General features: G+C 48.8%; 1 protein-coding gene across 2 annotated transcripts in view; it reads right to left on the bottom strand.

The window, feature by feature from the left end:
- Positions 1 to 21,940, bottom strand: part of PLEKHO2 (pleckstrin homology domain containing O2) — a 230,253-nt gene that overhangs the window by 144,630 nt on the left and 63,683 nt on the right. Inside the window, exon 1 of one of the 2 annotated variants that reach the window (XM_063925650.1) lies at positions 10,894 to 11,000. The exons of the other annotated variant lie outside the window; for it this stretch is intronic. Coding sequence (XP_063781720.1) covers positions 10,894 to 10,902 — 9 coding nt within the window. The 5' untranslated portion in view covers positions 10,903 to 11,000. Of the gene's footprint in view, positions 1 to 10,893; positions 11,001 to 21,940 lie in introns of those variants that run through there. 2 annotated transcript variants of the gene reach the window in all.

Genomic DNA, 21,940 nt, shown 5'->3' on the forward strand with positions numbered 1-21,940 from the left:
CCCACAGTGCAGATATGCCCCCACAGTGCCAGATACATAAATGCCCTCACAGTGCAGATATGCCCCCACAGCAGAGGCGTAGCTAGGGTTTTCGGAGCCCAGGGCAAGATGGAAAATGGCACCCCCCCCCCCCCCCACACACACACACAAAAAACAAAAGAAGCATGTGGGCGCGCCAGAAGGGGTGTGGCCACGCACCAAAAGGGGTGTGTACACTGTAAATGGCCCACAGTGGCAGTTACATTGCCCCACAGTGCCAGATACAATGCCCCACAGTGCCGGATACATGCCCCACAGTGCCAGATACATTGCCCCACAGTGCCAGATACAATGCCCCACAGTGCCGGATACGTGCCCCACAGTGCCAGATACATTGCCCCACAGTGCCAGATACATTGCCCCACAGTGCCAGATACATTGCCCCACAGTGCCAGTTCCATTGCCCCACAGTGCCAGTTCCATTGCCCCACAGTGCCGGATACATGCCCCACAGTGCCAGTTACATTGCCCCACAGTGCCGGATACATGCCCCCCAGTGCCAGATACATTGCCCCACAGTGCCAGATACATTGCCCCACAGTGCCAGATACATGTCCCAAAAGGAAAGCAAAGCGAATCCCAAAAAAATCTTTAAATACATTAATAGCAAGAGATTAAAGAAGGAGAGTATAGGCCCTTTAAAAGAAAAGTTGGGAGTCTTAAGCAAAAATGATAATGACATAGCGGACACACTAAATGAGTTTTTTTCAACAGTATTTACTAGAGAGGACCCAATTCAGGGACTAACATATAATCTCAATAATGAGAATATCCCACTGATAGGTACTTATTTAAGCGAGGAAGTAGTCTGTGACCGATTAAAACATTTAAAGATTAATAAGTCACCAGGTCCCGATGGTATTCACCCAAGGGTTCTAATGGAGCTTCATTCTGAACTTGCAAAACCGCTATTTTTGATCTTTAAGGATTCAGTAATATCAGGTATGGTTCCCAAAGACTGGCGTATAGCGGAAGTAGTGCCTATATTCAAAAAGGGAAGTAAAGCTGAACCAGGTAATTATAGACCAGTTAGTCTTACATCTATAGTGGGGAAAGTATTGGAAGGTATTCTAAGAGATAGTATTCAGAAGTTCCTTGAAGTCAATAAGGTCATTAAAAGGAATCAACATGGGTTTATGAAGGACAGATCCTGTCAAACCAACTTACTTGGCTTTTATGAAACAGTAAGTGCAAACCTAGATCAGGGTAAAGAGGTGGATGTAATCTTTTTAGATTTTGCCAAAGCGTTCGATACTGTACCACACATGAGACTTATCTACAAGCTACAAGAATCAGGGCTAGGAAGCACAATATGCACTTGGATCAAAAACTGGTTAGATAATAGGGAGCAGCGCGTTGTGGTTAATGGATCTTTTTCAACTTGGACTGAAGTACTAAGTGGTGTGCCGCAAGGCTCAGTATTCGGACCGCTATTGTTCAATATTTTCATTAACGACCTAACAGAAGGTCTAGAGAGCATGGTGTCAATTTTTGCAGATGATACCAAATTGTGTAAAGTTATAAATGCGGAGGGGGATGCTGAGTCGCTTCAGAATGACTTAGTTAAATTAGAAGCTTGGGCAGCGAAATGGAGAATGCGCTTCAATACAGACAAGTGTAAGGTAATGCACTGTGGTAACAAGAACAAAAATAACACCTACCTACTAAATGGGGTAAAATTAAGGGATTCTGTACTGGAAAAGGACTTAGGTGTCCTCATAGATAGCAAACTAAGCAGTAGTACCCAAAGTAGGACTGCAGCAAAGAAGGCTAATGAGATATTAGCATGCATAAAACGGGGAATTGATGCTAGGGACGAGAGTATTATACTCCCATTATATAAATCACTTGTGAGGCCACACCTTGAATACTGTGTACAATTCTGGGCACCTTACTACAAAAAATGATATCCTGGAGCTAGAAAAGGTTCAAAGGCGGGCGACCAAACTAATTAAGGGTATGGAGACGCTGGAATACGAGGAAAGGCTTGCAAGACTAGGCATGTTTACACTGGAAAAGATGAGATTAAGAGGGGACATGATCAACATTTACAAATATATAAGGGGACAATATACAGATCTTGCGCAGGACCTGTTTTTGGTTAGATCAACACAGAGAACTCGTGGACACTCGCTCAGGTTAGAGGAGAGGAGATTCCACACAATACGGCGTAAAGGCTTTTTTACGGTAAGGACGATACGTGTTTGGAATTCCCTGCCTGAGGGAGTTGTAATGGCCAACTCAGTCAACACCTTTAAGAATGGGTTAGATAAATTCCTAATGGATAAGGATATCCAGGGTTACGGGGCATAGTCACGCACTATGGTTATTATAAAAAAGAGGGGTTAATCGGAACGGCAGTCAGCAACTTAAGTCAAAATTTTATACAAAATAATCATGCATAGGAGACCACAAATAGGTTGAACCCGATGGATAATTGTCTTTTTTCAACCTTAGATACTATGTTACTATGTGCCAGTAACATTTCCCCACTGTGCCAGATACATGCCCAACTCAGTGCCAGATACATGCCCAGCTCAGTGCCAGATACATGCCCCACTCAGTGCCAGATACATGCCCCACTCAGTGCCAGATACATGCCCCACTCAGTGCCAGATACATGCCCCACTCAGTGTCAGTTACATGCCCCACTCAGTGCCAGTTACATGCCCCACTCAGTGCCAGTTACATGCCCCACTCAGTGCCAGTTACATGCCCCACTGTGCAGGCCCCCCCCCCCGGTCACTCACCGCTTGTGTATGTGAGGGGAGGAGAGCACAGCGCCTCTCCTTCCCCTCACCGCTCCAGGTCTCCGGCGGCTGTGTGGCGCCGGTTCGCTAGCCAATCAGAGCTCGCGGACCGGCAGCCAATCAGGAGCCGGTCCGCAAGCTCTGATTGGTTAACGCCGCCGGAGACCGGACACACGCAGCGCTGCTAGTGCTGGCAGCGGTGGTGAGGGGAGGGAGAGACGCTGTGCTCTCCTCCCCTCACATTTCAGCGTGACGGGGGTGAGTGGGGCATGATGCCCTGGCCGGCGCCCCCCTCTCCTGGGCCTGCCAAGGCGCCCAGGGCACGTGCCCCACTCGCCCTACCCTAGTTACGCCTCTGCCCCACAGTGCCAGACACATAAATGCCCCCAGTGCCAGAAACATAAATGTTCCCACAGTGCAGATATGCCCCCACAGTGCCAGATACATAAATGCCCCCACAGTGCAGATATGCCCCTACCGTGCCAAATACATAAATGCCCCCAGTTCCAGAAACATAAATGCCCCCACAGTGCAGATATGCCCCCACAGTGCCAGAAACATAAATGCCCCCAGTGCCAGAAACATAAATGCCCCCACGGTGCCAGATATTTACTCACAGGTCACAATACCTGCGGTGCTGGGAGCCGGGAGGGGGAGTCCTGCTGTGGGCGCGGGAGGACGGATCAAAACTCCTGTGTGTGCACTATGCGCACTGCGTGGTGCTGGCGTCTGACATCAGACGCCGGCGCCGCACAGCGCGCTGCATAGCACGCACACAAGCAGCCGGGGCCGGGACACAAAGATGGCTCCAGGCAGGAATATGGTGGCGGCGGCAGCGTGCGGCGCCCATTAAGGGTGGCGCCCCGCGCGGCCGCTCTATTCGAACATGCTTGGAGCCGGCCCTGGACAGGAGGAGTTAACTGCAGCCATGGGTCCAGTCATGTGACCTCGGGAGAGTAAGTGGATTGGTGAGACGCTGCTGGGAGAAGCAGAGAGTGCTGGGAAGAAGGTGGAGAGCGCGGTGTGTGCTGGCAGACGGAGGAATGCGGAGCAGGGTGGGAGCTGTAAGCTGGAGAGTGCCGCAGGATGCTGGGCGGTGAGAGCAGCACTATTAAGGAGAGCAGTGGAGTATTGCCGGAGAGCGGGTGTTGAGATGCCGCAGCCGTAGGTCTGGACACCGCCAGGCCTAATGATAGGTGTGGACGCCACGGCCATCTTGAGGGAGAGAGAGAGGAGCCATTGCAGCGGGAACAGCCAGCTTGAAATTTCATTCCCTGGGTCTGAGTGAGTACTGTTTGAAACTGACAACCAGCCACAGACAAGTGTGCTTTTCAGCCTCCACCACCTGTGTTACAAATTAGACAGTGATTAAGAAGGGTGCAGCCAGCAGCACCATATTGTACCAACTAAGACCCATATGAGGAGGGCTAAACCTGGACTGAGTTTATTACAAGTTCAAGAGAAATGTTTGTGCACAGAGCAGAGTTTAAACACAAGGATAAGAGACACATCTGTGCTAAGGAACTGAGTTTGTGTGATGCAGATAGTTATCGCTGGAAGGACTGAGCTAATAATACAAGTATTGATCAAGCCCTGCAACTGAAAGAGACTGAGTTTGTTCCATAAAAAGCCCCCTTATTGTGGCATAAGTGCCCTTGGCAAGAGACCTTGAACTGAATTATATTGACATTTCCCATCCCAGGATCCCCTCAATTATTGTGTGCCTATTTTCCCCCATTGACATGCTGTGACATAACAAACTTTAATAAGAGCGTGCATTGCCTGTGAAGATACTTGTTACCTTGGCTAGGGAAAGTTATAGAGTCAGTATTTAGGATTGCTGAACCGTATTGTCCTTATTCTTCTTGTAATCACATTGTAGAATGGAATGCAGTGTCTGATATTATTCCAATGGTTTTATGTTAATTTTGTGATTCTAATAACTTGTCTTTTGCAAATTGGATTATCATTTGTGTTGTGAACTGTAGGAAAATTGCATATTCCTGTTTGTCTTGTATGCCAAAGCCTTCTCTTTGTGATTTACAACCCAAGCAACACTCTTTAATTAACCAATCATATAAAATCCAGAGTTCACTGCAGATTAATAAAAGACTTCTTGTTGGAATTGCTGACTCACTTCTGATTTGTATCAATCTTTCCTACCTCTCTGAGCACGGTACTACGAGACAAGGGGGGTAATTCCAAGTTGATCGCAGCAGGATTTTTGATAGCAATTGGGCAAAACCATGTGCACTGCAGGGGGGGCAGATATAACATTTGCAGAGAGAGTTAGATTTGAGTGGGTTATTTTGTTTCTGTGCAGGGTAAATACTGGCTGCTTTATTTCTACACTGCAATTTAGATTGCAGATTGAACTCACCGCACCCAAATCTAACTTTCTCTGCACATGTTATATCTGCCCCTCCTGCAGTGCACATGGTATTGCCCAACTGCTAACACATTTGGGGGTCTATTCATGTAAGAATGCGATGTTTATGTTTAACTTATCACTAAACATTGCATTCTTATTTCAGGTTTTTTTTCAGATGTTTAACGCAATTCATTAATACTTACCTGTTCCCTGATGCGATGCGGTATCCGGCTGTTCCGCGATCCCGGATTCCCCAGTCTTCTCTCTTTATACCGCGGCTGGGATCTTCTGCACATGCGCAGTGTCCCCCTCCTGCCTCCAGGTGTCATCTGCACATGCGCCGGGGAAACGAGACCTCCAGCGGCGGGCAAGGGCAGCAAGGAGGAGGTGACCCGGCATATGCAAATGCATATGCCCTGGACTCCTCTGATTGGCTCTTGTCACGGAAGGGGGCGGGGAGAAGGCAGGAGACGGACGTCTTCACTGCTCTTCTCCTGTACAAGCCTCCCCATCGCCTGTCTGAGATGGCGATGAGGTTTTGCGAAGGCTAACGGAAAGCAGGGCTTTCTGTTCCTACATGAATTGCAGTCACCATACAAAAGTATGGTGATGCGATTCAGCCACAGAGCGGGGGTGCCGCTGGGGAAGTCAGGGACTTCTCCACGGTAACCCGCTCTGTGAATTGCGGTAAGCAGAGAAAAGCCCTGTTTACCGCAAAACAGGGCTTTTCTCTGCTGCATGAATAAACCTCTTGATGCTGCGATCAACTCAGAATTAGGCCCAAGGTACGGAGAACAACATTTCAAGGAAAAGGCCAGTCACACGGCCCAGTGCCGTAACTAGGTATGGGCAAGAGGGGCATTGCACACAGCGCTATGCGCTGTGGGGCGGAAAAATCTCCACATGCACGCGCAGGGCTACGCGACACTACCGCCTGCTGCCCGAGGAGCATGGTGGAGATGGAGAACTGCTAGTTCGGTAGGCGCTGTGATCGCCTCTACATTCCCCCTCCTACCACCCCCCCACCCCCGACTGGGCTGCGCCGCTCCGCCGAAGCTCCGCTCACCAGCTTTACTATTGTGGAGGGCTGGAGGCGTCACCAGGCAGCAGCAGCTGATCTTGAGGGGAGGAGGCTGAGGCGCTGAGCATCCTTTCTCCCCTCATCTGCGCTGCTCAACGCCGGGCGTGACGTCATCATGTGCGTCCAGAGCAGCCAGAAACAGCCTCTATTGACTTAGCCAGCCCAGCCAGCGTGCGGCGCCTGACATGGGAGCTGGAGCCGCGGAAGAGCCGGGGAAGGCATGGAGCAGAGGGACCCGTACACCAGCACCTGTCAGCGCAGGACCAGGAGTCGAATTTACACGAGGGCATACCACCACCGCAGGTTAGGGATTTATTACAGCCCCCCCCATTCCCTCCCCATTGTGGGCCTCTCACCTGCTCTCTCCATACCTCTCCTCCCTTCTGTATGCCGCTCAACTCTATCCCAAGCCCTCCCCCCACGTTCCTCTCACCTGCTCTCTCCCTAATCCTCCCCCCGCGTTCCTCTCACCTGCTCTCTCCCTAATCCGCCCCCCGCGTTCCTCTCACCTGCTCTCTCCCTAATCCTCCCCCCGCGTTCCTCTCACCTGCTCTCTCCCTAATCCTCCCCCCGCGTTCCTCTCACTCGCTCTCTCCCTAATCCTCCCCCTGCATTCCTCTCACTCGCTCTCTCCCTAATCCTCCCCCTACGTTCCTCAACTGCTCTCCCTAATCCTTCCCCTGCGTTCCTCTCACTCGCTCTCTCCCTAATCCTCCCCCTGCATTCCTCTCATTCGCTCTCTCCCTAATCCTCCCCCTACGTTCCTCAACTGCTCTCTCCCTAATCCTTCCCCTGCGTTCCTCTCACTCGCTCTCTCCCTAATCCTCCCCCTGCGTTCCTCAACTGCTCTCTCCCTAATCCTTCCCCTGCGTTCCTCTCACTCGCTCTCTCTCCCTAATCCTCCCCCTGCGTTCCTCTCACTCGCTTTCTCTCTAATCCTCCTCCTGCGTTCCTCTCACCTGCTCTCTCCCTAATCCTCCCCCTGCATTCCTCTCATTCGCTCTCTCCCTAATCCTCCCCCTACGTTCCTCAACTGCTCTCTCCCTAATCCTTCCCCTGCGTTCCTCTCACTCGCTCTCTCCCTAATCCTCCCCCTGCGTTCCTCAACTGCTCTCTCCATAATCCTTCCCCTGCGTTCCTCTCACTCGCTCTCTCCCTAATCCTCCCCTGCATTCCTCTCATTCGCTCTCTCCCTAATCCTCCCCCTACGTTCCTCTCACTCAGTCTCTCTCTAATCCTCCCCCTGCGTTCCTCTCACCTGCTCTGTCCCTAATCCTCCCCCTGCGTTCCTCTCACCTGCTCTCTAATCCTCCCCCTGCGTTCCTCTCACCTGCTCTGTCCCTAATCCTCCCCCTGCGTTCCTCTAACCTGCTCTCTAATCCTCCCCCTGCGTTCCTCTCACTCGCTCTCTCCCTAATCCTCTCCCTGCGTTCCTCTAACCTGCTCTCTAATCATCCCCCTGCGTTCCTCTCACTCGCTCTCTCCCTAATCCTCCCCCTGCGTTCCTCTAACCTGCTCTCTAATCATCCCCCTGCATTCCTCTCACTCGCTCTCTTTCTAATCCCCCCCCTGTGTTCCTCTCACCTGCTCTCTAATCCTCCCCCTGCGTTCCTCTCACTCGCTCTCTCCCTAATCCTCCCCCTGCGTTCCTCTCACTCACTCTCTCCCTAATCCTCCCCCTGCGTTCCTCTCACTCGCTCTCTCCCTAATCCTCCCCCTGCATTCCTCTCACTCGCTCTCTCTCTAATCCTCCCCCTGCGTTCCTCTCACCTGCTCTCTAATCCTCCCCCTGCGTTCCTCTCACCTGCTCTCTCCCTAATCCTCCCCCTGCATTCCTCTCACTCGCTCTCTCTCTAATCCTCCCCCTGCGTTCCTCTCACCTGCTCTCTAATCCTCCCCCTGCGTTCCTCTCACCTGCTCTCTCCCTAATCCTCCCCCTGCATTCCTCTCACTCGCTCTCTCTCTAATCCTCCCCCTGCGTTCCTCTCACCTGCTCTCTAATCCTCCCCCTGCGTTCCTCTCACCTGCTCTCTCTCTAATCCTCCCCCTGCGTTCCTCTTACTCGCTCTCTCCCTAATCCTCCCCCTGCATTCCTCTCACTCGCTCTCTCTAATCCTCCCCCTGCGTTCCTCTCACCTGCTCTCTCTCTAATCCTCCCCCTGCGTTCCTCTTACTCGCTCTCTCCCTAATCCTCCCCCTGCATTTCCTCTCACTCGCTCTCTCTAATCCTCCCCCTGCGTTCCTCTCACTCACTCTCTCCCTAATCCTCCCCCTGCATTTCCTCTCACTCGCTCTCTCTAATCCTCCCCCTGCATTTCCTCTCACTCGCTCTCTCGAATCCTCCCCCTGCATTTCCTCTCACTCACTCTCTCTAATCCTCCCCCTGCGTTCCTCTCACTCGCTCTCTCTCTAATCCTCCCCCTACGTTCCTCTCACCTGCTCTCACCCTAGCCCTCCCCCTACGTTCCTCTCACCTGCTCTCACCCTAGCCCCCCCCCCCCCACGTTCCTCTCACCTGCTCTAACCATCCCAAATGTGTAAAAAATGGGGACTGCCTGCCTAATGTGTAAAATAGGGGGACTCTGCCTGCTGTTATGTGTAAAAACGGGGCTCTGCCTGCTGTAATGCGTGAAAGGGAGCTCTGCCTGCTGTAATATGTGAAAGGGAGCTCTGCCTGCCGTAATATTAAAAAAGGGAGCCCTGCCTGCTGTAATGTGTAAAAGGGAGCTTTGTGGTCACGCCCCTTTCACATGAAGCCACGCCCCCATATATTTTAGGCGCGCAGCAGCCCTGCTTTGTATGTAAGGGGGGGGGGGGGGCGCCGATACTGTTTCTTGCACACAGCGCTAAAATGTCTAGTTACGGCACTGACACGGCCACCCAACACCTGTGATATCTCTCTCAACCACTTAGACATACTCTGCCAACTATGGGTGTGTTACAAGATACCCAGAATGTCAAAACTGTGAAACCCACAGTTAGAGGAGAAAGGATTATTTAAAAAAAAAAAAAAAACAATGATGGCTGTTAAAATAATAATAATAATAATAATAATAATAGATGAATGAACAGCACAAGCATCTTTCAAATAATCTCTATTGTGCATAGAGCAATTATGAAGGCGCTAGTACATGATGACTGTGTACAGAATGAATATCTTATTTAGCTCTGTAAAATGACCTATGTTGCCTTAGTAGCATCAAAGGTGATAACATGGAATACATACGCTTTGTTGATAGTCATTATGTTGACAGGCAAATTCCGACACAGTTGTAATGTTAGTGACACACATTTATGTAAAATACTGTCTCTTATTATAATGATGTCTATCTCCCCAACATGTTTACTTATTTTGTCCAATACCTATACATTGCATTATAACAAACCTTTTTTGATGATTTCTCTATTAAAACAGGTAGCTGTATCACTAGATTAACTACTCATAGGTGTAAAGTTACGAAAGAGCGGCTTTACAAAAGTTGTTGCCCATATCAACCATTCAAATTCTTTGTCATTTTCTACAATGTACCAGTTATATGATAACAAGAATTTGACTGATTTCTAAAGGCAACCTCCACTTTTGTGGCATTAAGTAAATGCAGAATGATACATTTGTTATCTTCTAAGTTGTAACAAGCTTGTAATAAAACAGAACATGCTGGACTAAATATTTCAGTCAGATTATCCTGGGCACATCTGACTCTAACCTTCATGAAAGATTTTAATTAAGAATGTGTATGAAAAGAATCACTTGTTTGATTCTCTGGTTTTAGTATTCCAGTCTAGGGAAAAAAATGCATTTCTCAGATGGCTCTATAAAAGAAGTGCTGCGCTCCCTTTCTGTGGCAGAGTTGGAAACTTTTAATCAGCTGCAAAACATTTCTGATTTCAGAGTACAATCTGGGTAATGCAGAGAGAAACTACCACAGCTTGACACACAGCTGTTGGTACAGTAACCCCTTCTGTGCACCCAGAACCACTCGGCATTCTGAAGTGTACGTGTCTTGCTGGTGACTTACTAACTAGAATAACGCTGGTGAGCTGCAGGGACCAGCATCTGTCTGTCTGACCTCCTTCTCTTCTCATCTATCCATTCCCAGACCCCCAGGCTGGAGATGCTCGCCGTTAGATGATTTTACACTCTTTTGGCATTTTGTTGCAACTATTCTTTGGCCCCTGTCTTAATATATCTGCAGCTATAGATACTGGCACACAGCATCCTGAGTGTTAAAAAGGCAGCTTCTTGCAATGTACTCGGCATCTTTATTTCATGTTATGTGGGTGAATACTGCGGTGTGCGGGATAGGACACTAACTTAACTGTTTCAGTTCCGCTCTGGGCTTAGTGTAACTGTAAGTAGCCATTTCATCACACTTGACAAGTAGTTTAGCCACACTGTGGCTGTTGGAACATTAGTAATACTCTTCCCCTTTTGCAAAATCACAAGCTGAAAGAAAAGTAGGAAATTCATTTTATCTTTACTCCAGGACTAATAGAGCAATTGTACTCTGTACTAGAGTTATCATATCATAGGGAGATGCTTAACAGTCACAACATCACTGCATCCCTAGATGGGAAAGGGTTAAGCACAGTAGACAAACAGGTGATGTAGAAACAGAAGGGGGCAATAGACAGGGTGATGTGTAACTTACATCTTCCATGGTCAGCCTGTCCCCAGGATACGCTGCCCAGCCCTGCGACTTCTCTACAGGAAGGAAAGCCAGATGTCCTCCTCCATGCACCCCCTTCCCTGCACACCCCACCCACCCAGGCTGGACCTTAGGCCCTGACAGGCTGCGAGAGAGGAACCTTCCTAGTCCCAACTCTCAGCTCTCCTCCCTCTGCTCTGCTCGATTCCTCTTTCACTGCTGCTAACAAACCTCTGCTTAGAAAAGTTGGGTTTCCGGTGGTTGAGCTGAAGTTGAGTCAGTGAACTGAAAGTACAGAGCAATGTACCAACTCTAATGCTTAGCATTGTACTATCTATAGTTGTGCGGAGCAGTTTAGTGTAGCAATAACAAAAGTGCTGATCCATGTGGTACATATAACTATACCTGTATTCAGGGGTTTTAGCTAACTTTCAGGGTTAAAGAGTTCCCATCTAAAATTTGAAATGACCTTTTTACTTGAGGACACCTCACCGCCAAGGCCTGCTGCCATCTCTCCTGGTATCTGCTGTTCTGCTGCAGGAGAGTAAGCACCTCGAGGTGCTCAGAGAAACAGGATGGAAAGTTAGCTACAGGGTGACACTTGTGTTTGAATGGACCACAGGGATCCTTAATACCATTCACTATGTAGAACCAAAGGATAACTCATTGATTTATTCCCCCATCTAGTAACTTGACAGTTATAGCGCCAGTGTTCCTGTACAGTCAGTGCTCTGTTCTCAGCTTGTGACCTTGTTTGCTGTGTAGACCATACCTCCCAACATATAGGAGTAACAATTTGGGACCAGATGTAACCTCTCTGGAATGTGGCGTTACCTCAACCCCCCTTCCCCGTTCCTCCAGGGGAGTGCACCCTGGAGATGCAGGGCTGCTCCCACGTTTAACACACACTGTGAACATGTGCACGTGTGCACAGCATCTATTCGCCCATATAGCAATGGTGTGACAATGTTTTCCCCCATGGGACTTTGCAGCCCATGGATGGGACAGCAGAACAATCCCAGAAAAGCAGGACTGTCCCACCCAAAGTTGGGCATTTCTGGGATATGGCTTAGACAGTCCTCCTATTTGTGATCTCTATTATGCCTTGTTTGCTGCCAGGACTGGCCTAGGTTATGATTTATACTCTCTTTATATACTCTTTATACTCTTTACTGCTTGTGCTAACCTCTTGCTTGTGAACCCTAATTTCCCTTGTTTGCTTCCTGGACTGGCCTCTTGCTTGTGACCTCTACTCTACCTTGTTTGCTGCCTGGACTGGCCTCTTGCATGGGAGCTCTAATGAGCCTTGTTTGTTGCCTGGACTGGATTCTTGTTTATGATTTCTACTTTGCCTTGTTTGCTGCCTGTGCTGACCTCTTGCTTGTGAACCCTAATTTCCCTTGTTTGCTGCCTGGACTGGCCTCTTGCATGGGAGCTCTACTGAGCCTTGTTTGCTGCCTGGACTGGATTCTTGTTTATGATTTATATTCTGCCTTGTTTGCTGCATGTGCTGACCTCTTGCTTGTGAACCTCTACTCTGCCTTGTTTGCTGCCTGATATGATCTCTTGCTTGTGACTTTACTCTGTCTTGTTTGCTGCCTGGACTAACTTGCTTGAGATCCCTACTCTGCTTTGTTTGCTGCCTGGACTAACCGCTTGCTTGTGACCCCTAGTCTGCCCTATCTGCTATCCAGACTGGCCTCCTGCTTGTATATTAGATTTGCATTTGGACAATACTTAACTTTTTTTTATTGCTAACTGCATACTGTCAAATTGCAACTATTGCATTTGTCTTATCAATAGTGCGCCAGCACAGGGCGGAACTGTGTTCTGGCAGTTCTAATTGGAGGCCCACCCACTGTAACTTCACACAGCGCCACACATAGAGAGCGCTCTACTCGGATGTGACAAGTCAGCAGGCAGCCAGTGGCACTAACACTGCATCGACAGCCTGTTCAGTGCTGGTGCTGCTGTTCCCCTGCACGGTGGACATGGCAGCTCCTTTACATGTAATGTGCAGTGTGACATCATGCCGCAAATGACAAGAAGTGCAAACTGGGCTCTGGTTGGATGCCATCGCCGATGGACTTGGACACACGTTTGAGCGTATGATGGCCATCCACAATGCATCCCCTCCTCCCCAGCAGCTGAACAGATGGCAGACTCTGGATTTCAGTCAGTGGGGTTTCTGTACATCACAACCACCCTCGTTCCTATGGTGTGAGAATACAAGTAGTGGCATCCTAGTGTACGCGGCAGTACCACTGAATGTATTATATGTAAGCGGCACTACTACTGTGTGTATTATGTGAAAGTGGCACTACTATGTGTATTATATGTAAGCGGCACTACTACTGTGTGTATCATATGCAAGTGGCACTACAACTGTGGGCATTATGTGTAAGCAGCACTTCTACCGTATGTATTATGTGTAAGTGGCATCCTAGTGTAAGCGGCACTACTACTGTGAGCATTGTGTGTAAGCTGCACTACTGCTGTGGACATTATGAGTAAAAGCGGCACTGATAATGGGGACATTATGTGTATAAGTGTCACTACTACTGTGGGCATTGTACGTAAAAGCAGCACTGATAATGTGGGCATTATGTGTATAAGCGGCATTATTACTGGGTATATTATGTGTAAAAGCGGCACTATTACTGGGGACATTATGTGTAAAAGCAGCATTGATAATGTGGGCATTATGTGTATAAGTGGCACTATTACTGGGTGCATTATGGTGGTCATTCCGAGTTGTTCGCTCGCTAGCTGCTTTTAGCAGCATTGCAAACGCTAGGCCGCCGCCCTCTGGGAGTGTATCTTAACTTAGCAGAATAGCGAACGAATGATTAGCAGAACTGCTACTAAATAGTTCCTTGAAGTTTCTGAGTAGCTCCAGACCAACTCCTAGACTGCGATCACCTCGGTCTGTTTAGTTCCTGGTTTGACATCACAAACACGCCCTGCGTTCGGCCAGCCACTCCCCCGTTTCTCCAGCCACTCCTGCGTTTTTTAAATGAGTTCCACCACCCAGGGCCGGATAAAGGTCCACATAGACCTGGGGCTGAAAATAATAAAGGGCCTATTGTGAGTAGTTGAGGAGATGTGGCTAAAGTTGTGTGGGTATGGCCAGTGACATATGGGCATATACACTCCGTATACTATAAGCCCCAGTGTCTCCCAAAATATGTAAAAGTAAAATAACAACATCACTTTCTGAGATAATTAGAAAATAAGAATTTACTTACCGATAATTCTATTTCTCGTTGTCCGTAGTGGATGCTGGGAACTCCGTAAGGACCATGGGGGATTAGCGGCTCCGCAGGAGACTGGGCACAAAAGTAAAGCTTTAGGACTACCTGGTGTGCACTGGGTCTTCCCCCTATGACCCTCCTCCAAGCCTCAGTTAGGATACTGTGCCCGGACGAGCGTACACAATAAGGAAGGATTTTGAATCCCGGGTAAGACTCATACCAGCCACACCAATCACACCGTACAACCTGTGATCTGAACCCAGTTAACAGCATGATAACAGAGGAGCCTCTGAAAAGATGGCTCACAACAATAATAACCCGATTTTTGTAACAATAACTATGTACAAGTATTGCAGACAATCCGCACTTGGGATGGGCGCCCAGCATCCACTACGGACTACGAGAAATAGAATTATCGGTAAGTAAATTCTTATTTTCTCTGACGTCCTAGTGGATGCTGGGAACTCCGTAAGGACCATGGGGATTATACCAAAGCTCCCAAACGGGCGGGAGAGTGCGGATGACTCTGCAGCACCGAATGAGAGAACTCCAGGTCCTTCTCAGCCAGGGTATCAAATTTGTAGAATTTAGCAAACGTGTTTGCCCCTGACCAAGTAGCTGCTCGGCAAAGTTGTAACGCCGAGACCCCTCGGGCAGCCGCCCAAGATGAGCCCACCTTCCTTGTGGAATGGGCTTTTACAGATTTTGGCTGTGGCAGGCCTGCCACAGAATGTGCAAGCTGAATTGTACTACAAATCCAACGAGCAATAGTCTGCTTAGAAGCAGGAGCACCCAGCTTGTTGGGTGCATACAGGATAACAGCGAGTCAGATTTCCTGACTCCAGCCGTCCTGGAAACATATATTTTCAAGGCCCTGACTACGTCCAACAACTTGGAGTCCTCCAAGTCACTAGTAGCCGTAGGTACCACAATAGGTTGGTTCAGATGAAACACTGAAACCACCTTAGGGAGAAAATGAGGACGAGTCCTCAATTCCGCCCTGTCTGAATGGAAGATCAGATAAGGGCTTTTACAGGATAAAGCCCCCAATTCTGACACGTGCCTGGCCGAGGCCAGGGCCAACAACATGACCACTTTCCATGTGAGATATTTTAACTCCACAGATTCAAGTGGTTCAAACCAATGTGACTTTAGGAACCCCAAAACTACATTGAGATCCCAAAGTGCCACTGGAGGCACAAAAGGAGGCTGTATATGCAGTACCCCTTTTACAGACGTCTGAACTTCAGGTAGTGAAGCTAGTTCTTTCTGGAAGAAAATTGACAGGGCCGAAATTTGAACCTTAATGGACCCCAATTTTAGGCCCATAGACACTCCTGTTTACAGGAAATGCAGGAATCGACCTAGTTGAAATTCCTCCATCGGGGCCTTACTGGCCTCGCACCACGCAACATATTTTCGCCAAATGCGGTGATAATGCTTTGCGGTTACATCCTTCCTGGCTTGACCAGGGTAGGGATGACTTCATCCGGAATGCCTTTTTCCTTCAGGATCCGGCGTTCAACCGCCCTGCCGTCAAACGCAGCCGCGGTAAGTCTTGGAATAGACAGGGTCCTTGCTGGAGCAGGTCCCTTCTTAGAGGTAGAGGCCACGGGTCCTCCGTGAGCATCTCTTGAAGTTCCGGGTACCAAGTCCTTCTTGGCCAATCCGGAGCCACGAGTATAGTTCTTACTCCCCTCCGTCTTATAATTCTCAGTACTTTTGGTATGAGAGGAAGAGGAGGGAACACATACACTGACTGGTACACCCACGGTGTTACCAGAGCGTCCACAGCTATTGCCTGAGGGTCCCTTGACCTGGCGCAATACCTGTCCAATTTTTTGTTTAGGCGGGACGCCATCATGTCCACCTTTGGTTTTTCCCAATGGTTTACAATCATGTGGAAGACTTCTGGGTGAAGTCCCCACTCTCCCGGGTGGAGGTCGTGCCTGCTGAGGAAGTCTGCTTCCCAGTTGTCCACTCCCGGAATGAACACTGCTGACAGTGCTATCACATGATTTTCCGCCCAGCGAAAAATCCTTGCAGCTTCTGCCATTGCCCTCCTGCTTCTTGTGCCGCCCTGTCTGTTTACGTGGGCGACTGCCGTGATATTGTCCGACTGGATCAGCACCGGCTGACCTTGAAGCAGAGGTCTTGCTTGGCTTAGGGCATTGTAAATGTCCCTTAGCTCCAAAATATTTATGTGAAGTGATGTCTCCAGGCTTGACCACAAGCCCTGGAAATTTTTTCCCTGTGTGACTGCTCCCCAGCCTCTCAGGCTGGCATCCGTGGTCACCAGGACCCAGTCCTGAATGCCGAATCTGCGGCCCTCTAGAAGATGAGCACTCTGCAACCACCACAGGAGAGACACCCTTGTCTTTGGTGACAGGGTTATCCGCTGATGCATCTGAAGATGCGATCCGGACCATTTGTCCAGCAGGTCCAACTGGAAAGTTCTTGCGTGGAATCTGCCGAATGGAATTGCTTCGTAGGAAGCCACCATTTTTCCCAGGACCCTTGTGCACTGATGCACTGACACTTGGCCTGGTTTTAGGAGGTTTCTGACTAGTTCGAATAACTCCCTGGCTTTCTCCTCCGGGAGAAAACACCTTTTTCCGGACTGTGTCCAGGATCATCCCTAGGAATAGAAGGCGTGTCGTCGGGATCAGCTGCGATTTTGGAATATTGAGAATCCAACCGTGCTGCCGCAGCACTATCTGAGATAGTGCTACCCCGACTTCCAACTGTTCCCTGGATCTTGCCCTTATCAGGAGATCGTCCAAGTAAGGGATAACTAAAACTCCCTTCTTTTGAAGGAGTATCATCATTTCGGCCATTACCTTGGTAAAGACCCGGGGTGCCGTGGACAATCCAATCGGCAGCGTCTGAAACTGATAGTGACAGTTCTGTACCACAAACCTGAGGTACCCTTGGAGAAGGGTAAATTGGGACATGTAGGTAAGCATCTTTGATGTCCAGAGAGACCATATAGTCCCCTTTTTCCAGGTTTGCAATCACTGCTCTGAGTGACTCCATCTTGAATTTGAACCTTTGTATGTAAGTGTTCAAGGATTTTAGATTTAAAAATGGTCTCACCGAGCCGTCCGGCTTCGGTACCACAAATAGTGTGGAATAGTACCCCTTTCCCTGTTGCAGGAGGGGTACCTTGATTATCACCTGCTGGGAATACAGCCTGTGAATGGCTTGCAATACTGTCTCCCTGAGGGAGACGTCGGTAAAGCAGACTTTATGAAACGGCGAGGGGGAGACGTCTCGAATTTCTTGAGACGGGCCCCCACTGTGCCTGAGACCGCTTGTAAAGCCCCAGCGTCATGCTGAGGACTTTGCGGAGGCGGGAGAGGGCTTTTGTTCCTGGGAATTGGCTGTTTCCAGTGGCCACCAGGTCTGTTAGACCTACCCCAAATAACTCCTCCCTTTTATAAGGCGATACTTCCATATGCCTTTTGGAATCATCATCACCTGACCACTGTCTTGTCCATAACCCTCTTCTGGCAGAAATGGACAGCGCACTTACTCTTGATGCCAGTCGGCAAATATCCCTCTGTGCATCACGCATATATAGAAATGCATCTTTTAAATGCTCTATAGTTAGTAATATACTGTCCCTATCTAGGGTATCAATATTGTCAGTCAGGGAATCCGACCAAGCCACCCCAGCACTGCACATCCAGGCTGAGGCGATTGCTGGTCGCAGTATCACACCTGTGTGAGTGTATATACATTTTAGGATATTTTACTGCTTTCTGTCAGCAGGTTCCTTAAGGGCGGCCGTATCCGGGGACGGTAGTGCCACCTGTTTAGACAAGCGTGTGAGCGCTTTATTCACCCTAAGGGGTGTTTCCCAACGTGCCCTATCCTCTGGCGGGAAGAGGTATGATGCTAATAACTTTTTAGGAATTAACAGTTTTTATCGGGGGAAACCCACGCATCATCACACACTTCATTTAATTCCTCAGATGCAGGAAAAACTACAGGCAGTTTTTTCTCACCCAACCTAATACCCTTTTTAGTGGTACTGGTATTATCAGAAATGTGTAAAAACATTTTCCATAGCCTCAATCATGTAACGTGTGGCCCTACTGGAAGTCACATTCGTCTCTTAATCGTCGACACTGGAGTCAGTATCCGTGTCGTCGTCTGTATCTGCCATCTGCGGTAACGGGCGTTTTAGATCCCCAGATGGGTTTTGAGACACCTGGACAGGCACAGGCTGAGTCGCCGGCTGTCTCTGTCATTTGTAAAGAGCTGACACTATCACATAATTCCTTCCATAAGCTCATCCACTCAGGTGTCGACTCCCTAGGGGGTGACATCTCTGTTACAGGCAATTGCTCCGCCTCCACCTCATTTTCCTCCTCATACATGTCGACACAACGTACCGACACACAGCACACACACAGGGAATGCTCTGATAGAGGACAGGACCCCACTAGCCCTTTGGGGAGACAGAGGGAGAGTATGCCAGCACACACCAGAGCGCTATATATATATATATATATATATATATATATATATATATAGGGATAACCTTATATAAGTGTTTTTCCCCTTATAGCTGCTGTATTGTTATACTGCGCCTAATTAGTGCCCCCCTCTCTTTTTTTAACCCCTTTCTGTAGTGTAGTAACTGCAGGGGAGAGCCAGGGAGCTTCCCTCCAACGGAGCTGTGAGAGAAAATGGCGCCAGTGTGCTGAGGAGATAGGCTCCGCCCCCTTCTCGGCGGCCTTTTCTCCCGTTTTTCTGTGGAATCTGGCAGGGGTTAAAATTCATCCATATAGCCCTGGGGGCTATATGTGATGTATTTTCGCCAGCCAAGGTGTTTTTATTGCTGCTCAGGGCGCCCCCCCCTAGCGCCCTGCACCCTCAGTGACCGAAGTGTGAAGTGTGCTGAGGAGCAATGGCGCACAGCTGCAGTGCTGTGCGCTACCTTGGTGAAGACAGGATGTCTTCTGCCGCCGATTTTTCCGGACCTTTTCTTGCTTCTGGCTCTGTAAGGGGGCCGGCGGCGCGGCTCTGGGACCGAGCTCCGAGGCTGGGCCTGTGTTCGGTCCCTCTGGAGCTAATGGTGTCCAGTAGCCTAAGAAGCCCAATCCACTCTGCACGCAGGTGAGTTCGCTTCTTCTCCCCTTAGTCCCTCGATGCAGTGAGCCTGTTGCCAGCAGGTCTCACTGAAAATAAAAAACCTAAAACTAAACTTTCACTAAGAAGCTCAGGAGAGCCCCTAGTGTGCACCCTTCTCGGCCGGGCACAAAAATCTGAGGCTTGGAGGAGGGTCATAGGGGGAGGAGCCAGTGCACACCAGGTAGTCCTAAAGCTTTACTTTTGTGCCCAGTCTCCTGCGGAGCCGCTAATCCCCCATGGTCCTTACGGAGTTCCCAGCATCCACTAGGACGTCAGAGAAATCTAATTTTAAGTCTTATGATTAGTGGCATCCATGCCACCAGCTGGACAGTTAATCATCTCATGCTGTCATGGTAATGGGCCTATTTTTATTGGGTCCTGGAGTTGTAGCTCCATCCGCCCCATTGTTAATTTGGACCTGCCACCACCTCTTCAGGACCACTTTAAGCCCTGCTTATCATTGAATTTGCTCTATGCTGCCAAACTGTGTTACTGGCTACCTTGTGCTAGTACATTCCACATCCAATTCATACTATTGAATTGTCTACGCTGTGATCTGGCATTCTCTGCATTTCAAAATTGTACATTGCCTGCTGAATTAATTTATGCAACATATTGCAGTTTTTCAAAAGTCTCCTGTGACACGGCACCTGATAAATTAACATAGAAACAATGAAACCTAGCATGCCTCTTTTTTAACCATATTGCTACCTCAAACCCTATTTGATCCTTATTTCTTTGTAAGGATATCCTTATGTCTATCCCATGCATGTTTAAATTGCTCTACTGTCTTAGCCTGTACCACCTCTGCTGGGAGGCTATTCCACTTCTCCACTACATCACATCTTCAAATGTAAGTCCTGTGGGTAACCTAGTACCAGTGATCACATGCCATTCTATAGTAACAGCATACCTCCCAACATTGGGAGAAATTAAAGAGGGACTTACTGGCGCGGCTAAGCAGGAGTACCGCGATCGCGAGTCACGCCCCCGTATTTCGTCACTATGGGGGCATGCCAGTGCTCTGTGAAATGCTGGCATGTCCCCTCCCCCTCTGTCTCCCGTGAATAGACGCCGTGCGCATGCGCACAGCGTCTATTCACCTCTGCTCTGCTAAGCAGGGCAGCAATGACAGGAGCCTCCCAACTGACCCACCCCCGTCACGGCACACTGTGGGCCGCGGGCGGGACAGTCCCCCAAAAAACGATACTGTCCCGCAAAAATCGGGACAGTTGGGAGTTTGGTAATGGGGGTTGCTAGCGATCAGGCCTGAACTACCTACGACTCTCCAGCTGTTGTGAAACTACAAGTCCCAGCATGCCCTTCTACACTTTTGCTATTAGGAAATGCTAAAACTGTGCCAGAGCATGATGGGATGTGTAGTTTCACAACAGCTGGAGAGCCACAGGTTGGCCAGGCTTGCTAAAGAATGAAAACCTTCTCAAGAACGTACTGATAATTTATATTGTGCATGAGTTTCATAACAAATCCTTAACCAGTGCCAGCCCTATTCAACATGGGCTGGTTTTCACTAAAGCAGGAAGACCGCAATCTTGAGGGTCTACTTTTTTTTTTTTTTAAATATGTTTATTGAAAAATATCACACAATATCATAGAGATAACAAGAAAATGTAGGAATTTACAACATATCACTGCGTCAATACAATTCACAGTAGATAGTAGGAAAACAAAGAGCGGTTGGGGGTCTACTTAGCATGTAAACCACTACCAGGCTAGAAGTACAGAGCCAATTCCCACTACAGCAGGGAAAGCCACAGCACAGTGAGACACTATTATGCTGGGAAACACTACCAGCCCTGTGCTGAAATGCACTGAGGCTTTTCCCAGTGCCCCTGGACTATGGGCAATGGGGTAATAGGAAAAAATATCAGGACCCCCTGCGTGGTCTCCATGCTACACTTCTTGTTGAGACAAATGGCCATTAACATGTGCTAATAGAGATAGCGATAAAAATCCATCTAGACCGCAGGACTTATTTACCATTCTCACCATTTTTATTCATGCCTATATTGTCAATGTTGGTATAATGTGTAGGGAGAGGGACAGGTTATAAAACACTGATACACTCTTGTAAGTTCCCCACCTGATGCCTGTGTCCATCACACACAATACATAATACTCTTTTACAGTCCCCACCTAATGCCTGTGTCCATCACACACACAATACACCACACGCTTTTAATGTACAGTCCCCACCTGATGCCTGTGTCCATCACACACAACACACCATGCTCTTGTACAGTCCCCGCCTAATGCCTGTGCCCATCACACACACAATACACCACACTCTTGTAATGTACAGTCCCCACCTGATGCCTGTGTCCATCACACACAATACACCACACTCTTGTAATGTACAGTCCCCACCTGATGCCTGTGTCCATCACACACAAAGCACCATGCTCTTGTACAGTCCCTGCCTAATGCTTGTGTCCATCACACACAATGCACCACACGCTTGTAATGTACAGTCCCCAACTGATGCATGTGTCCATCACACACAATACACCACACTCTTGTACAGTCCCCGTCTAATGCCTGTGTCCGTCACAAACACAATACACCACACTCTTGTAATGTACAGTCCCCACCTGATGCCTGTGTCCATCACACACAATACACCACACTCTTGT

This window comes from Pseudophryne corroboree, chromosome 6 (genome assembly GCF_028390025.1).
Source record: "Pseudophryne corroboree isolate aPseCor3 chromosome 6, aPseCor3.hap2, whole genome shotgun sequence".
In the NCBI taxonomy this organism is placed as follows: domain Eukaryota; kingdom Metazoa; phylum Chordata; class Amphibia; order Anura; family Myobatrachidae; genus Pseudophryne; species Pseudophryne corroboree.